General features: G+C 41.6%; 1 protein-coding gene across 2 annotated transcripts in view; it reads right to left on the minus strand.

The window, feature by feature from the left end:
- Positions 1-14,563, minus strand: part of TTLL5 (tubulin tyrosine ligase like 5) — a 143,915-nt gene that overhangs the window by 12,712 nt on the left and 116,640 nt on the right. For both annotated transcript variants that reach the window (XM_069783831.1, XM_069783830.1), the window contains 2 exons: positions 12,395-12,615; positions 5,109-5,194 (listed from right to left, as the gene is read on the minus strand). In XM_069783831.1, coding sequence (XP_069639932.1) covers positions 5,109-5,194; positions 12,395-12,615 — 307 coding nt within the window. The remainder of the gene's footprint in view (positions 1-5,108; positions 5,195-12,394; positions 12,616-14,563) is intronic.

Genomic DNA, 14,563 nt, shown 5'->3' on the forward strand with positions numbered 1-14,563 from the left:
TGGGTTTACTTGCCTTTTTTTTTTCCCTTTTGCTGGTGCAGGACAATTTTGAAGCTTGTACTTTTGCATACCTGCTAAAAGAACCTCTTCTTTCCTTAAACTTATATAAAAGAAGCTGCATTTCTGGAATAATGTTAATTCAAGCAGTGGGTAGACAACGGCCAGTCACAACTTAGCGCCTCCAACATTAACTCTTAATTTCAGGTCTCTGGTAACAAGACATACATGAACTTCTTATGAAGGACCATACAATAACCTTGGATATAAAAAACTTTAGAAATACACATTCCACCTGTAGATTTCCTGTAAAATGAAAAAAAACTGGAGTGTGCTAGATGCAGAGAAGAGTAAGCGCAAAAGAGTGCTCCTTACTATCACTAGTTTGCAAGCAGGCCCCATTCATTGGTCTATACTGGACCACACTGCTTGCACATTCATTTTATTTGGATGGTGTTCAGACACTGCTCTCCACCTTAGCCTAAAGAAGGAAATCACTAGAAAACTAAGAACAGCAGCCTGCCTTCTACGTGGATTAGATCCAAACCAGTTTATTAATCCCCATATTCTTCAGCTAGTCTCTTGGCAGTTCAGGATCCAGTTTTAAGCCCTTACAGATGATGATACACTTTATTTCAAAGAGGTGCAAACCTTCAGGACTTGGCATTCATGCAGACAGGGAGGCCAGGTGAATGGCCAAAGTAAACAGACAACTGTGCATCATCCTGCAACTAAGCTCAGATACAGACCTGGGAATCACAGGGAATAAAATCAAGTCTCTACTACCTAGCTCAAGAAGTTTCCTCCCTAGCTTCAGAGGAGTTTTGACATTCACCTTCTTTATGAAGTATTCTCAAGAGAGATAGAATACAAAGAAATTGGTTTTGGACTCATGCTTTAAACCAGACTAGGTAGAGATCTGAGACTTTGCATGAATTAGCAGTCTTCACTGCTGTCAAACTCCGATAGCATGTTACTAACTTTTACCTCATCTAATCAGAAACTCTAATGCTTTTTTCTTCTCCCAGAACACATAGTGGAAAAGCCATGTGGAGAGCAGTTATATAAACATTAGCACAATAAAACTGCATCACTGTTAATCAGTCTGAGTATGAAAAGGTGAAAGTCCTGTCAAGCCTGGAGCCAAGCATCAGTCTTGCCCAGTTTAATCATAATTCATATTTGTTTGTAATTATATAGGTTATTAGCACATTATATTTTTGTCATAGAAAAACAGAACCCCAGTGGCATTCTGTATTCTGAAGCTTTTAAAATAAAAAAAAATCACAAACTCTCAAGAAGTTTGCAGCAAGCAAAAGAAGCGGCACAAAGACAGAAGACAGATTTCACTCATAGCTGCTGTTACCTTTACAAATCAAACCAAACCAAATAAAATTGGCTGGCATCATCAACTTGTGCATCCACTCCACAACTGCACTGAGGGGTTAACTATACTTTCAGATTGTTCCTGTCTTCAGGCTCTTGCAGACAAGAGTCCAGCTCAGGAACAGAGAAGCTGCCTGCGACTATGCTCTTATGTTTTCATAAAGTGCCCCCTTCGTTCTCTATTCTCCCTAAAACCTGCTTGTATTAGCATTTATCAAAAAGGAAGAAAAATAAAAATAATAAATTTCTCACTATGAGGTCTTCCACGTATAGAACTTCATTGATGTTTCTTGCCAGTTGTCAAAAGCTAAATTCTGGTGGAAAAATGACACCTTTTTTACCTAGAACTTCACTTTCTTGAGAAAAAGAATTCATGTACTATTCACCTAATGCCACTAGAGAAGAACAGAAAATAAACCAGCAAAATATGGCAAGATGTCTCCATACACCTTACATTGTTAACATATACAGTAAAAAAAACGACCAGGCTGTAGGTTCCTTCCTTTATCATCTGACTTCGCCATATCAAACACAGCCTCATCAAGACAACCTGGAACTGAACAACCCGCTATACTACTTAGCTTAGCTGTTACTCAGCGAGCTGTATTGCGAAGAAGACTTGGAAAACAGAACTGATTTCTTAGTTAACCATCACCCTATTTCACTAACACTAATTGAGTTGCTAAATTCCATGAAGCAGGAAACAATCAGTGTAATGCTGAGGAACTCTCAAAGTAACACAGAATAAAAAAAGCAATGTGATAATGGCTGTATTTTCAGAATGACTGACAACCCACTAGCAGCTGGGTGTTCAATTTCAGTGAAAAATCAGGTCAGAAGCATTTTGAATGTTCCCTAGAGGTAGTAATGCTTAGTATTTCTTTGATAGCATAAATCTTGTTAAACTTTCAGGAACTTTGATAGGAAACTGTCTTTTCAGACACTACAAATAACCCCCAGATGATAGCTTGCAGATTTAGCTTCCTGTCTGTAGATACTCATGACAATCTCTGCCTTCCCTCTCATCATGCCAGTGGTGCACAGCTCACACACAACTTCTGCTTCTCCATGAAATGAGGATGAGGCCATAGGGATGAGAGGCTGCCACACTTTCATTGTAGTGATGACTTGTTTCAGAATCCTGAGTTGCTTTGCAGAAATGCCGACTCCTATTCTCCCTTTTATTTTGTCTCAAGGGATCTGTCCTCAAGAGCTTGAGCCCACCACACAACAGTATCTACAACTGGTATTCTACAGCTGCAGTACTAACCACCAGTAAACTATTTTCTGGACAATCTAGTTAAAAGTTTCCATACTGCCTGACTCTCTGTTCCTTTGAGCATTATACTTACTTCTAGTTAGATCATTTGTGACACCTTTATGCTTCATCTCTGCAGAGCCCCATAGCTATCCCTCAGATAGGCTGTTAGAGGAGAAGGCCTATTCAAGCTTCTCAGACATGTTTGAACATTTCTCTGTGTATTTATACAGAGGTTCTGCCTGGTTCCTCTTTTAACTCCACAACTTTTCACAGCCTTCTATCTTTAAATGCTTGCAGTTTATTCTGTAATCTGCTTTATTACTTGTATCTCCAACCCTCTAGCTGGTATCTAGGATACTAAATATATGTGAAACAGTAACCCCAAATAAGCTGCTGATGAGGGAAATCAGGGCCCTAGTGTAAGCAATCAATGGGGAGAGCAAAGAAGAAAAACAGCTGTTCCTGCAGGAAGGACCAGAGTAGTTTCTGAGACACACAGACTGGGCACAGCAGCCTCTGATGCATACCAGTGGCTTGGTGCAAAGCTGAAGAAAATATCATTCCCCAGTTTCCAAGAACAAACATTTTGCTCTAGTTAGTTCAATCACCACAATACTTAGCACTGTTCTTGGCACTATATGCCTCTTCTAGCGACAAGGAAGCTTTGAGTGACACACCCACCATGGTTCTGCTAGCCTACCCCTAGCCAAACCAGAGTTCTATCTAAGCCTTCACATTCTTAGCTAAATGGCAGGCTAAACCCTTTGTTTCACCTTCAGAGTGGATAACTTTAGTACAGAGTAGCTAGCCTAGTCTTACAGAAAGAAACATGAGCTGAAGTTCTCAGTTCTCACCGGATTACAAGTACTCCTGGAGACAGTGACTACCCTAAACTCTGTAGCTGTTATCTAGCCTATATTCTTCCTGCAGCTCTGGCTGTTGCCTTCCATCATTAATATTATCAACAACCCTCATGCATGCTCTGCATAAATACTGACAGAAACAGGGAAGGATGGAAAAATGCTATCTACAGTTATCACAGACACATGTAACAACAGCAGTACCCAGAGGAGATGGAGAGGATCTCTTGCAGAGGTTAAAATCACAGCGTTGCAACTGTGAGAGTGCTCTTAAAACTGTGAAAAAGAAGGCAGAATTCAGCACACAAACACCTTCATGTAAGTCCACTCAGCAAACCAGTTCGGTCAATATATTGAGAACTCTATTTTTACATTTACCTGTAAATTTATGTGTAACCTTGCTTTATATACTGGACTAAAAACTCAATTTGAACTATATAGTAGATCAGAACTTTTGCCTCAAGTATACATATACTACAATGTTGACATAATTTTATTTATTTTGATAATCCCACTATATTCCATTCCTACACTGTCACGTTCCAATGTGCTGTAGGGTCTTTTTTATTGACTACGGGTATTCACCCTATAAAATTTCTAGTAGGACAACTGGAGTTTTTGGCAGGTGGTAAAGCGTGGGAGGCAGTTTGGAACTGTACAATAAGTGCATTAGCTGAATGTTTGTGCTAGAGGATCAGCAATAAAATCACTGACATTAATAATGGAAATGTCATCATTAAGTTTCAGAGCTACATAACCAAGAGATGAATTGGGTAGTTCATCCCTATGCAAACTTTTCTTTCAGCCTGTGAAAACACAGACATCACTGCATTAGTGATACTCAAGTAATGTTTTCAGGGTTTTCACAGCAAAACAAAAGGTCAGAAACATAATTTTTTAAAGCATTCTAGACCATAATTTGTACATATATTCCATTATAGCACCATCACAAATTACTGTGGGCTGTGGGTAATATGGGTTCATCAAGCCTACGCTCTACCTGCTAATACGTCTGCATCAATGAAAAATTGATTGGGTCCTCATTTACTAAGACCTTAATGGCAGATAAACCTGTTTGAATTAATTAGCCACTATGGAATGATGAAGATTTGATTCTATAAGTCTCAGTGATTTTCCTTTGGGAACTTTCACTTCTACTGATTGACTTCACTATGCAGCTGATTCACAAGTCTCAACTATGTCTTTCTGAACTAAGGGGCTTTTCTGCAAGACTGAAGAAAAATGTAAAGAATGTCCTGGCCCTTTATTACAGGCCAAGCTTAAACAACAGAGCATCTTTGAGCCAAAGCCTAAAGCAAAGAGGAGCCATTTTAGCCAAGTTTTTTTTCCCAGCCACATTTTTAGGGATCGTCCTCTCCAACTCTATGAAACTTAGCCTTTGCTCCCTTCTGTTTAGTCTTTTTAATCCCAGGAGGAATAAATTCCCTGCACAGCTGAACCCAGACTGTTACCTAGGAACCACTACATGCAGCTGTGTTTCTTCTTCTTGCTGAGAAAGTTTTTTCCCTGCCAGTTCTTGAGAAAGATGAAAGCATCCCAGCATGCCCACCCCCACTTTCCTGGTCTTTGGCACTGGCACTCACCTGTGGAATTTGTCCCTGGCTCACAGGATGCAGCACTGTGAAGGCTGTTCTGGAATCCATTCAGTTGCCTTTCAGTGGATGTCACCCTAACAGGTAAAATCATCAAATTAGACAGAGATAAGACGACATATACCAAGGAATAATAAAAGTCTCAAAAAAAAAAAAAAGAATTCTCCTAGTTTATATAATCTCACTGGGATTGTAGCTATGAAGCTGTGCCTGAACATGGTATGAAAAAGGCAGCGACAGCTACTGACTCCAAAAAGGCAGAGCAGACTCAAGCCACCAGCAAGACTTTGATGTGCCTAAAACACTTAATTGTCCCACATGCCTTGGAAGCTGATTCTGGAGGATAAAGGAGACAGTGAATGATTTTGGACCACCAAAGCACAACTCAGCTGTGGTCACCTTATTCCAGTGATTTGAAGTAAAATGATTAAGCAACCTTAGAACAGAAATGCACACACTGGCAAAAACATGCTGCATTCAAAAGTTAAGTCCTTGCATCTTGTCTCATTTAGGCAAGATTTCTCACTTGTCTTGGAAGCAAAGACCCACAGGATGCATTTAATCGCCAGTAATCCAGTGCCAGTCCTCAAGCAGATAGTTTATGCAAATTCTCCTGCATTTATCTCAGCATTTGAGTAACAGCAAAACTATATTCTGCGGAGTACAACTGCACTTCCTTTAACTGTTATAAAGATTCATTACCAAACTGAGACCATGCCCTCCTACATAAAAAATAGTTCTGCTCACAAGGCAAGGTCAAGCTATACAGCTGCAGTGATCTATTCTGTCCTTAAAATCTATACAACTGATTCATCTATTCCTGGTTTGTCCTCTCCTCCCTTATCCATCCTTGCCTTTCCTCCTTCCTGCCCAACTCTATTCTGATCACTCCAGACTTCTGCATGTACACTCCTGTCTCTCTGCCAGAGTCCTTCTCCTTCACTCATTCAGCTCTGCAGTGTTACACAGTTACTGTGAGCTCTTCCCCAGAAGAGCACTGTAATCTCCAATCCCCATGTGATGCCCTGATGACTAACAGACTCAGGCACATGTGCAGTTTCTATGGTTTTGTCTGAAACCTTTTGCTTTCAGATTTCAAAGTCAGCAAGTTGCCAGTAATCCAGGTGTTCCTGGCAGCTAAAAGGCCAGTGGGGGACTCCTGTATTTTATCTCAGTTGGATTTTAGTTAAATAAATTGGAGTCTGTACAGGAAAGGAGAGGGATGAAGATATGACATTTGCAAAACACAACCTCTTACTTCAGTCAGCCATAATTTGAAATACTATTGTCAAACGAGGTGCCTGTTTCTATGTTTATTGTCTCTTGGAGAGAATTTTGGATCTGTACTTATGGTTTCTTTTGCTGCTGATACTGCATGGTCCTTCTGGGAGCTGAGAATCCAGATGGATCTTTATGCTTCTTACATAGAAATTCCATGCTCATAATTAGGTTGTCCACTTTGTTAATGCAGCACAATGGACAGCCAAATTCAGCTCACCTCACCCTTCTGTAGGTAGAATGCAAGACTAGTGGTTGAAACTGTCATCAAGAACGCCAGCAAATACAACAACAAAAAAACAAAACAGGGAACAGTCACACTTCTACTTTAAAGTGTGGTTTATGTTAGAGAATCTCCTTCTCTCTACAGACTTTCCCTTCTTCTTTTCTGTCTACCCACAGTGTACCTTGATTCTTGCAGTTTCAACTGTCACCTCCACACAGCTCATCCTCAGATCTGCTTCTGGGTCATTGATCTCCCACCACCACTAAGCTCACCTCTCAAGTTCTCTCTGCTGTCCTGATGGAAGCTCCAGTGCCAGAACATATTCACTGCTTAAACTGAGTTAATCCCCTTCCACTTTCTCCCTCCTTGGGTTGGCTGAAAGCCTACTGCCTTTCTCAGTTTCCTGCTTTTAATGTCTGTGTTGTTTTTGCTTCCACTTCTCCAATGCAAACCATTGTTATGTTCTCAATTTCTTCTTCTTCAATACTAACAAAAACAGTCCCCTCTGTCCCCTCCACTTAAATATCTGTCATTGTCCTTTTCTATCTCTTATACAGCTAACCTCTCCTTGAAACTGATACTGACTTCCTTCATTTAGGCACTAAACCAGCCCTACACTGCCCAGCCTTGGACTGCAAATTTGGAAGATGCTCTTGTTCCACAGGTGACAAAGAAATACTTTCTTGACTAAATTTTGAACACCTTTGTTTTAACAACCTATTCCTAGGACGCTATGAACACATCTAACAGTCCAGGGGGTACAGAACTGACACTAATAAATTCACATCACAAAAAGCCCAGATTTGACAAGAGGACAGCAACAGATGTGAAGACCCAGAGCCAGGGAGGCTTGTTCCTCTGTTGCTCTTGGACAGGGTATCTCTGCATGTGTATCTGTGTGTATGATCTGAGGCTAGCCAAGGGCTAAGAGCTACAGGCCTAGTAAGCCCAGCTGTGTCAGGGTGTTAAATCAAGGCATGTGTCTCAGATGCACTGCTTTTGCTGCCAAAAATGTCTAAGGGTCAGGCAGCCTGATTAACCCAGATGCTCAGGAGCTAAAAAAACAAGCGTGCCGCAGTACAGCAGTAGCAAAAAAGTGAAAGGGGTTCCAGTAACAGTTAAATGGTTGCTCTCCTGCTGCCTGTCCTCTTTCCAGTGGACACTCAGTTTGTATGTGTGATGTACCTGGCTCAGTTAAGACATTTCACGCATGCCTGTGAATAAGCACACATGGGCAAGGCCGGATACAAACCAGAACCATAGTGTTTTACAGGGCTCGCTCTATGGCCATTGTTCTACTTTTGGCACATTTGCCAGGCTTGGTCAGCCTGTCCTAGAACAGCTGGCTACTGCCATATCCAATTGCAGTCAGGACTCCACCCCGCCGTGGGATGGATTTCCTGAACCCGAGAGAAATGCATCACCTCTACCCTATTTCTGTACTAGTTACAATAGAGCAGAACTTTGGCTCTTCTGCTGCTGGCACCATGCAAAGCAAATATACAAAAGAAGAACAAGGTAGAAAGATTTTGTGTTGTGGTGTTGGGACTTGAAGGGAATATTTGTTTCGAAAAGCTTCCTGAATAGAGTTGTTGGGAATGACATTTACAGAGAGGTTCAGTACAATAAATTATGCCATGTTGATTAACATCCCCAATAGTTTGTGATGTTCCAGTCTATTGCTGGTAAACTTGGTGATCTTCTTGGGTTCTCTCCCTAATAACATCTTAAACTATATGCTCCTTTTCTCTACCTGGCATTTCGTCTCTTTATATACAGTGATCTAACACTGACAGCTGAATTTTTCTGAGATCTTTTCTTTGACTGATAGTTCTGTTCAAAGGCTGTCCAAGGCCTTGCTCTACTTGATGCTGTCATAGTTAGAGCAGGTTTTTGAGAAGTTACTATAGGAATGATAGTGCAGAAATTTGCATTTAATTTGAGTTAGTCATTCCTAAAAGCAGAAGGATTTTCTAGCTACCACCTGTACCAGTCCACTCTGGGTTCTGACATTTGAGCTAATATATTTTTCTACTTTGCATGCTGTCATCTGCAACGTGAAGACTCAACACACCAAATGCTGCTTCCAGGGACATCTGTTTCATTCCACAGCTTACGACTACTGTATCTGCGACCTCTGTCTCAAAATGTTGCTATCAGCAGGTCTCTTCATGGTTCACAGACCTGCCAATAGTAGTGGCAACATGAGCAGTGGAAAGGACCCAGTCTGACTCTTAGAAAGAAAGAAGAGCTTGTTGTGTTAGCTGTTCAAAAACTATCTTTCTACTTGTGATATGAACACATTTAATCAAAACTATGGAGTCCCATGAGACCATTTTATGGGGCTACATTTCAGCGTAGAGCTACGTATTAAATCATTTCTCCCAGTTAGTCTTTTTCCACACCTTAATATGGGCCCCAGCTTTCCATTCTGTTAGCTTAAGCAAGGAGTCTGCTTTGGACATAACCCATTATAAAGTCAACCTACCACCTTTTACAAGTTGAGAGACTGAGAAAACAAGAGAGGCCAGGAACTGAGAAGACAAGACTGAATTGTCTGGCTGTTCCATTACTTTTTTCCTTTATGTTTTAACCAAGGAAGTGCCCAAGTTACTGGATAGTTTTTGAATTAGTCAGTAATGTTCATCTTTAGCATCTCAGACTGTTTGTAGTTGAGTTTTCCACTTCTTATTCTTTTCTTCTTCTTCTGGAAGCCACGTGTGCTGGCTGGGAGAGAACTGATAACACATGCAAGGAAGAGATAGGTCAAAGAGACAGAGTTGATCTTAGTTTGTCTTCACAGTCCAGTCTCTGGAGAAATTCTACAAACAACTTTAAGAAGATGATCTTTATTAAGATGTTAAAAGGCAGGTGGTGCAAGAGCAGACAGAGAAATAAGGTCTGGCTTACTGAAATTTATGGGGAAAAAAAAAAACAACAAAAAAAACCCCCAACAACAAAAAAAACCCAGGCACAACGCAAGAGCTTTAACAACAGAATGGGATTAGTTTCAGTGAGTCTTGTGGAAATAATATATAGCACTGAGATCTTCTTTGAGGAAAGAGATCAGGAAAACAGCCAACAAGTATTAGGGTGTAAGAGCGGGCAGCAAATAAAAAATGACCTGATAGAGAAATGAAGCAGCCAAAAAGCCAAAATTAGATTAGATGTTATGGAGAAGGATATTTGTCACGTCATAACCTAAGGATATGGTAGTCCCACACTAGAAAAGTGCAGTTCTGCGTGCCACAATGCAAGTAATCTGACAAACTGAAGAAAATACAGTAAATTCAAGACAGTTAAGGACTTGGCAGGTAGAACTACTATCTGAGGTTAACAAAACCTCAACAAGTCTAAGCAATATTAGGAAACTCCAAGAAGTAGAAGGATATTCAAAAGATGGAAAGTATTTGCAAGGGAAAGTGTTCAGGGTGGTTCAGGAAGGAGGAACAAGGTACAACAGGATGAAACAAAGGAAAAATTCATATTGCACATCAGAAGAAACTTTCTGATAATAAGGTTGTCTAGATTCTTAAATAGTCTTCTATAGCACATGGTGGGGTTTCTACCACTGGAGTTTTTTGAAAGCAGAGTACACACAGTGTCCGAGAATACTTTGTACAGAATAACCAGGGACTATAAAGAACAGGCTGGAGCATGCAAGACATCTTTTTCTTCTCTAATCTATATTCCTTTGACACAGAGGCTTCTCTCCATTCACTCTCTGCTGTTGATGCATCTCTGGTCTTTTCCTGACAACAATGAATGGATTAAATTAGACTGAAACACAGCAGTTTTTAAACGATCAGCTCTCAGTATGCTGGAAATATAGCTGGGCATTGCTGTTTTCCATGTAAGTGAAAAAATGTTACTGCAAGATCCCATGAATGGCAAGAATGGATTTGGAGCCTTGTGCTGGAGACTGAAAGGCAACTTGGAAAGTATTTCCGGAGTGGCTCCTTGCAGCCTTCAATACTTGGATTAGTTTTCTGAAATTCTGAAGGAATCTTTTGCTTTTTTTCCCCCTTCTGTGCATTTTTGGTGCTGAACTTTTTCCGGTTTTCCCACACTCCTGCCTGTCACAGAGCAGAAACCACAAAAATGCAGCAAAGTAAAGTCTGTCCAAGGAGCTGCAATTCCATCTCACAAGGATAAACACTTCCTCTGCCAAGAAGTGAGCACAGCACACCGGCATCTTCAAATACACATCCCTGCTGCCCAGCTGAGAAACCCACTGACATAGCCTGTCACCTGTACTAACATGAGCTACCCAACATAAAAGAAATCAGACAGCAAACCCACCAGCACATACCTGCCAGACTTGATGCTCACATCTGCATTTGCTGAGCTGACAAAGTCTACTAACATCTTGTTTTCTTTTTAAATAGTTTTGGGGGATTAATTCATTGTGCTATCTCTTACGATAGCAAGAGCACAGGCAGGAAATACACAAGCTTACCCAAAGCAGTTCTGTCCAAGCTCCTTAAATACACCTTGCAGTTCCAGATTTGATCCACGCACACTGGCAGTGCCCTAGCATCTTCATAAGATGTCTTTCATGAGTAATCTTTTACTAAAACTTTCCTCTTTAAACAGGAAGGGAACACAGAATCAGGAAACCTCACAGGAACCTGCTCTGAAAGCTCTACAACTCTTCTAGCTATAGAGTAAGTGTAAGGAAGAAAGTTATGAATGCAATTTTTGCCCTTTGGTATTCAGGGATGAAACAAGTCTGAGGATATATGAGGAAAAACCTGATGAGGGATTTAGTCTAAAGCAGTTCTGTCATTTAAGAAGAGACAAACAGAGAGCTAAGGAAGCTACCAAGAAAGGTAAAGGACAAGAAGAAAACCCAGAAGTCTTGCTCACATTCTCTCATAATGCACAAAGGAGAAAACACACCAAGAAATGGAAAGGAAGGAAACTTTCAATCAGTAAGCAACATTTCATGGTGATTTGTTTGTTTGTTTTTAAAGATAACACATGCCAAATCCATCTACCTTAGAATGGCAAGCACTATATAACTAGAAGCTTAGTAAAAGTTAAAAGAAGGATTTCCACAGATAATGAGGAAAGCTATCATTACATTAGGCACAATGTAAACACTTTAAATGAAATAAACACTTGTGCTTGAAGGCATAAGTCAATCACTTTGTGTTAAATTTATGGGGAAACTTGGCTCAAGGGCATATTAGCTTGTTAAGGATATTGGTTTTGGGTTGGGGGTTTTTTGGCAGCTTCTTCTGACCCACCAGATTCTAGCCCCCATCAAAGATTAAACATGGAGGGAGTGACTCAAGTGCCTAAACATAGATGTCTAGTACCATACTTGGTACTCTCAAGTTATTTGAGACATCTGCATGGGACTGGCAGATACAACACAAGATCTACAGAAGACTTGTGCTCATCTGGAACAGCAGCTGGAGGTCAGGTGGAATAGCCCCGGGCATCTAAAATGTCACTAGCAACCTGTAGTTAGGTAACTGAATCCCATCCTGGAACAGATACTTCCCTGATTCAATGTGGCAGTTCCTGTGTCCTTATGTTTGTATGATGTTACAATCTTATCTACTTCACCATTGTGAAACGCGAAACTGCAACATAGTGCACACCTATTTCAGTACACAAATCTCAGAATAACCTGAGCTGTATCTTGGACAGCACAGCCAAAAAATTCTGTCAGAGGTGCAAGTAGACAGGTTCTTCGCTGATATTCCTTCTCAGGGGAACCAGTGCCAATTCCCTTTTGTGGATGGGAAGAGAAAAAACTTACTTGGAAATCCTCTGGGCTGCAGCCTTTCTGATCGCTGCCTGCCTGTGGTTGGCTGGAGGCTTTGGAACCAGCTGAGAAGGTGTATTCTGGGATGGCATCACTTTGTGCAAACTGGCTGCCTTCTGGATACTAGAAGTGGCACTTGATGTCTTGCGGGCATCAGAGCCAGCTGGCATAGATATATGGCTGGTGCTGGATTGTGAGTAGCTGGCAAAGAGAGCCTGGTAAAAAAAAAAAAGAAAACAAAAATAACACAGTAATTTGTGATTACCTCTCTGAATATTGCTGAGATTGCTGATGGAGGTGGGTAACATTTTTGTGAGGGATAATATCTGCCTGGTGAAGGCAACCCCAGGACTCTAGGGACAGTCCCACGCATAAAAAGAAGAGTTAAGTGGTCAAGTCAGTGAAGTAGTTTTTAGAGCCGAATTTTATACCCTTGGAAGCTGGGTCTAGCTTTTAGGAAGGCAGACAAGCTCATTACTGCCACAGAATTACACTACTCTGGATTAAAAAACAAAAGGTCTTACCCTCAATCTAATCTTGCAGTGGGCTCCCATCCACAAAGAAGTAAAGCTTTTATTGCTTTGACTGACTTTCTGCATTTATCTTGCTAAATTATTCTTTGTGTGGGAGGTGGGATTGAGACACAGTTCTAGGAAAGAAAAAGGTTATGGGGAAGATGTTACAATGCCAGTTCTTCAGTCTAACCCTGTAGGTGCTTGGAATAACAGAAACGCTCTAGGGCACCTTCTCAGCAGCTGACAAAAAGGAAATCCCCAGTAATACCAGGGAACAGAAAATATTTCTATTCCTATAGCAGGTGGGAGAGTAAGTATGTTGGAGATTTGTCACAGGGAACAAAAGAATCTGCATGTTATGAGACACTGGACAACTGAGCAGTGGACTGGCAAAGCAGGGAGTGGGGAATGGTTCCCTACGGGAGCTCTGCAAATGGCTCAACTCTTTTCAGAAAGGAACAACCTGCCTGGAGTTCTGACTTGCCTTTCCTCGAAGTCAGTCCGATTCCCACGACAAAGAGGCAATAGTGTAACCGTGTAGTTTGGCAGCTAGGGGTCAGTGATAGGAGACGAGGGGAATAGCCAAGCACTCGCCAGTCACCTCAGCATGACCCTGGGAGCAGCGCCCTTCACTGAGTTTGTCCTCAGTTTCTTCTCTGGTGAAAAACACACAAAGCCAGAGTGTGAGTGGGCTCCAGGCTCCAGAGAAAACCACAGTCTGAGGGCTGGCTGAGTCTCAGCACACAGACAGGAAAAGCCCCTCTCCTCCGCAATTCTCTGGCAAATGGCAGGGCAGTGGTGTGTGGGAAGGCGTTTCTGACAGGCAGAGCTCTAGGGAGAAAAGGAAGTGCAGGAGCCAAAACAGGCCTGTTTCCTAACTAGAGCTCACTGACAAGATGCCCTTGAGCTCCCAATCCTTCTTAACCTCTCCCTTCCCTGAAGCTTTACCTTGATCGCAGCTTTCAGTTTTTGAATAAGTAGCTGGTACAGGTGCAGAAGTCTGGAAAATAGCAGTCACAGCCCACCTGCCCCCAGCAAAACAAACTAAAATGGAACTTAGTTTAGCCTCTTGCATCATGAGGTTGAGATGGAGACCCTCAAGTCACTGCACACCCTTCTTATTCAGGGGTGACATTTCATTGTGCTCTGTTTGATATTTGTGTATTTCCTGTAAGTTTCTTGTTGTTAAAATCACTAAGAACCTGGAGTCCACAAAGCATACCATCTTAACCCCTTCCCTTTGTTAATATGCATTGGCAAGGAAGTCCATGACTCTGAAGAAACAGCAAGCATGGATGCTCTAACAAAGTCTGGGCTGAGACCTGCCTAAAGAAAGGTCATGGATGCTTTTCTTGGGGGTAACGGACTTCCAAAAAGGCCTTTGTCTCCACGCTGTGCTGAGATTCTGGCTGCCTTCCAGGCAAAGATGGGGAGACTGGAAGCTGACACGGACCATGGCTTCTGGATTCAGCTACAAAGCACACTGCCCTGCTGTGAACTCCGTGGGGACAGGACAGGAAACCAGGAGAAGCTACTGTGCAAATAAAGAGGGCAGCTAGGGAGAGCAGAGCCTGACCACACAAAGGGCTGGGAAGAGATTTTGGCACATCCAAAAAGTAGAAGACAGGCCTCATCACTCAGGATTCTG

Source organism: Haliaeetus albicilla, chromosome 5 (genome assembly GCF_947461875.1).
Source record: "Haliaeetus albicilla chromosome 5, bHalAlb1.1, whole genome shotgun sequence".
In the NCBI taxonomy this organism is placed as follows: Eukaryota; Metazoa; Chordata; class Aves; order Accipitriformes; family Accipitridae; genus Haliaeetus; species Haliaeetus albicilla.